This window comes from Mandrillus leucophaeus, unplaced genomic scaffold, assembly GCF_000951045.1.
Source record: "Mandrillus leucophaeus isolate KB7577 unplaced genomic scaffold, Mleu.le_1.0 Scaffold638, whole genome shotgun sequence".
NCBI lineage: Eukaryota > Metazoa > Chordata > Mammalia > Primates > Cercopithecidae > Mandrillus > Mandrillus leucophaeus.
In genome coordinates, this window is record NW_012106897.1 from 284,886 (window position 1) to 287,495 (window position 2,610).

At 38.6% G+C, this 2,610-nt stretch overlaps 1 protein-coding gene across 1 annotated transcript in view; it reads right to left on the reverse strand.

Moving 5' to 3' along the window:
• Nucleotides 1-2,610, reverse strand: part of SCEL (sciellin) — a 101,384-nt gene that overhangs the window by 47,128 nt on the left and 51,646 nt on the right. Inside the window, exon 19 of the mRNA XM_012000659.1 lies at nucleotides 571-630. Coding sequence (XP_011856049.1) covers nucleotides 571-630 — 60 coding nt within the window. The remainder of the gene's footprint in view (nucleotides 1-570; nucleotides 631-2,610) is intronic.

Genomic DNA, 2,610 nt, shown 5'->3' on the forward strand with positions numbered 1-2,610 from the left:
AAAAATGGATTTTATACCCATTATTTCATTCATTCCTAACAACTATCAAGTGATAAAAACCAAACATCATCATTATTATTATTATTGACATGGTGTTTGACTCTGTCACCCAGGCTAGAGTGCAGTGGCTGGATCTCGGCTCATTGTAACTTCCACCTCCTGGGTTCAAGCGATTCTCCTGTCTCAGCCTCCCAAGTAGCTGGGACTACAGGTGCACTCCACCATGCTTGGCTCATTTTTGTATTTTTTATAGAGACAAGGTTTCACTATGTTGGCCAGGCTGGACTTGAACTCCCAACCTCAAGTAATCCGCCTGCCTCGACCTCCCAAAGTGCTGGGATTACAGGTGTGAGCCACCGTACCCAGACAAACAAATATTATGATTCTCATTTTATAACTAAGGAGCCTGTAGCTCAGCATTCACGGGACTTGTTCAAGGACATCAAGTTAGTAAGTAATGGGGTTCAGACTTTCTGATCCCAATCCAAAGGTTTTTCAACACATCTTCTTTCCTGAGTGACACAAATGGATGGGGAAGAGGAAGGAAGAGAGGTAAGACATAGTCCTCACCCTTGGTTACTTCTGTTTACTTCAGGGGTCACTTTGATGAGATTGTCAAGACTCTGGCCCCTTTAAAACATTGAAGAAATGGTAAGATTGACAACACATAACAACGGTAGACTGACAACAAGAAGAGAAAGCTGTTCATTAAAACTCAGAAGCAGTGTAAAAACTCATTGAGATCATGCCAAGGAGTTGAAGATTGAAGATTGTGAAAGGTGACTGCAGAAGTATGTGGGGATTTGTATATCTCTGAAATTCACTGAGACTCAGGGAGACAGTATTTTAGTCTCAGAGCCATTTGGCCGCTAGCAAGTACTGCACTAGGATTCTCTCTACTTTTATGCACTAAATGCTACAATTTTAGCTTTTACCAGGTGCACAAAACATTTTTGTAACTTAGTCTATATACTTATTTCATGAAACATTCCAGAAGGGATACTCTTTATCAACCTCCAACATGTAGAACTTTAAAACCAGCTTTGGAGAATCCATATTTTGTAAAATTGGCATTCATTAGCAGATTTTTTCTATCACAAAACTGTATTAATACACCAATTTGTTAAAAATCTATGATATGCAACCCAGTAATTGCTTCTGGTACTTATAACTGTGTTAGAATTATGAATTTTGACTAGTTGTATTTGGCAACAAACAATAGGAATATTAAAATCTACAGAGTTCTGAAACATTCTGAAATGTAAGATCTATCAACTGTAATATAAAGCACAACACTCTGGCTGGGCATGGTGGTTCATTCCTGTAATCCCAGCATTTTGGGAGGCCAAGGTGAGTCCAGGAAGTCCAGGCCAGACTGGGCAACTTGAGCCCAGGAAGTCCAGGAAGTCCAGGCCAGACTGGGCAACATAGCAAGATCCTGTCTCCATAAATTTTTTTAAAAAAATTAGCCTGGCATGGTGGTGCACACCTATGGCTCCAGCTACTCATGTGGCTGAAGTGAGAAGGTCCCCTTGAGCCCAGGCTTTTGAGGCTGCAGTGAGCTGTGATTGCACCACTGCACTCCAGCCTGGGACAGAGCAAGACCCTGTCTGAGAAAGAAATAAAATCAAATGAAATAAAATAAAATAAAATAAAATTCCATGCAGTCATCGAAAACATTTTAGTAGTTTGCTGTTACTCTTTAGCATACATCGGTTTCTGATCTTAGTGGAATTTTGCTTTTCTCCCTGCATCTACATGTGTTTTCTGCATACCAATAGCAGCAATAAATGCTGCTCTGATCTACAGAGGATGCCACATAGGGAAAAGAATATCCACAGGAAGGCCTTTTTGCACTGCGTCTCCATACTCTGTGACTCTATTAAGGCCATGTCCAAAAGCCCCAAGGTTTTGTCTATACAACATCAAAGACACAGATATTTGAAAGCAACTAGATGTTGATTCAAGTCTTTTATTTGTATCCAGATGTCTGAGAATGTGATATACAGACTCAAAGTAGCAATAATTACTTTGAACCTTTGTCATGCAAATAATGAAACAGTTAGCCCCACAGAAGCAATCACTCCACTCCAGATTACTCCTTGTTGATTTCTGTCCAAATGAAGTATGTGGGATTTGAAGGCCAGTGACAGAAAAAAAAAAATTCCCGGGATGCTATTTCCAGACTTGTGTATTCAAAAAAATAACAAAACGGTAAGCATTATAACTCCTCCCTTTGTGTTGGTTGTGGAATTTGCTTTAACTGTATTTTAGGACTTGATCTCTTTAAATATTAAATAAAGCACATAATCAAATAAGGTTATTTAAATCTCATAGCTCATAAAGTCCATAAAGAAGAGTAGATTAATGTAGTAATCTACTATTAATGTAATAATGTAAAGTAATATGTGAGTTTATGTAAAGCAATACCTCATAGTATATATATCTTCAGTATTATGGGTTACTTCAATCCACCCTCATAGTATATATATCCATACCTCATAGTATATACCTCATAGTATATTTATCTTCAGAGTATATATATGTTTTGGAAAGCCCACCATGGGCCAGACCCTGCCCCAAGCTCTGGGATAAATGTGAACAATGTAG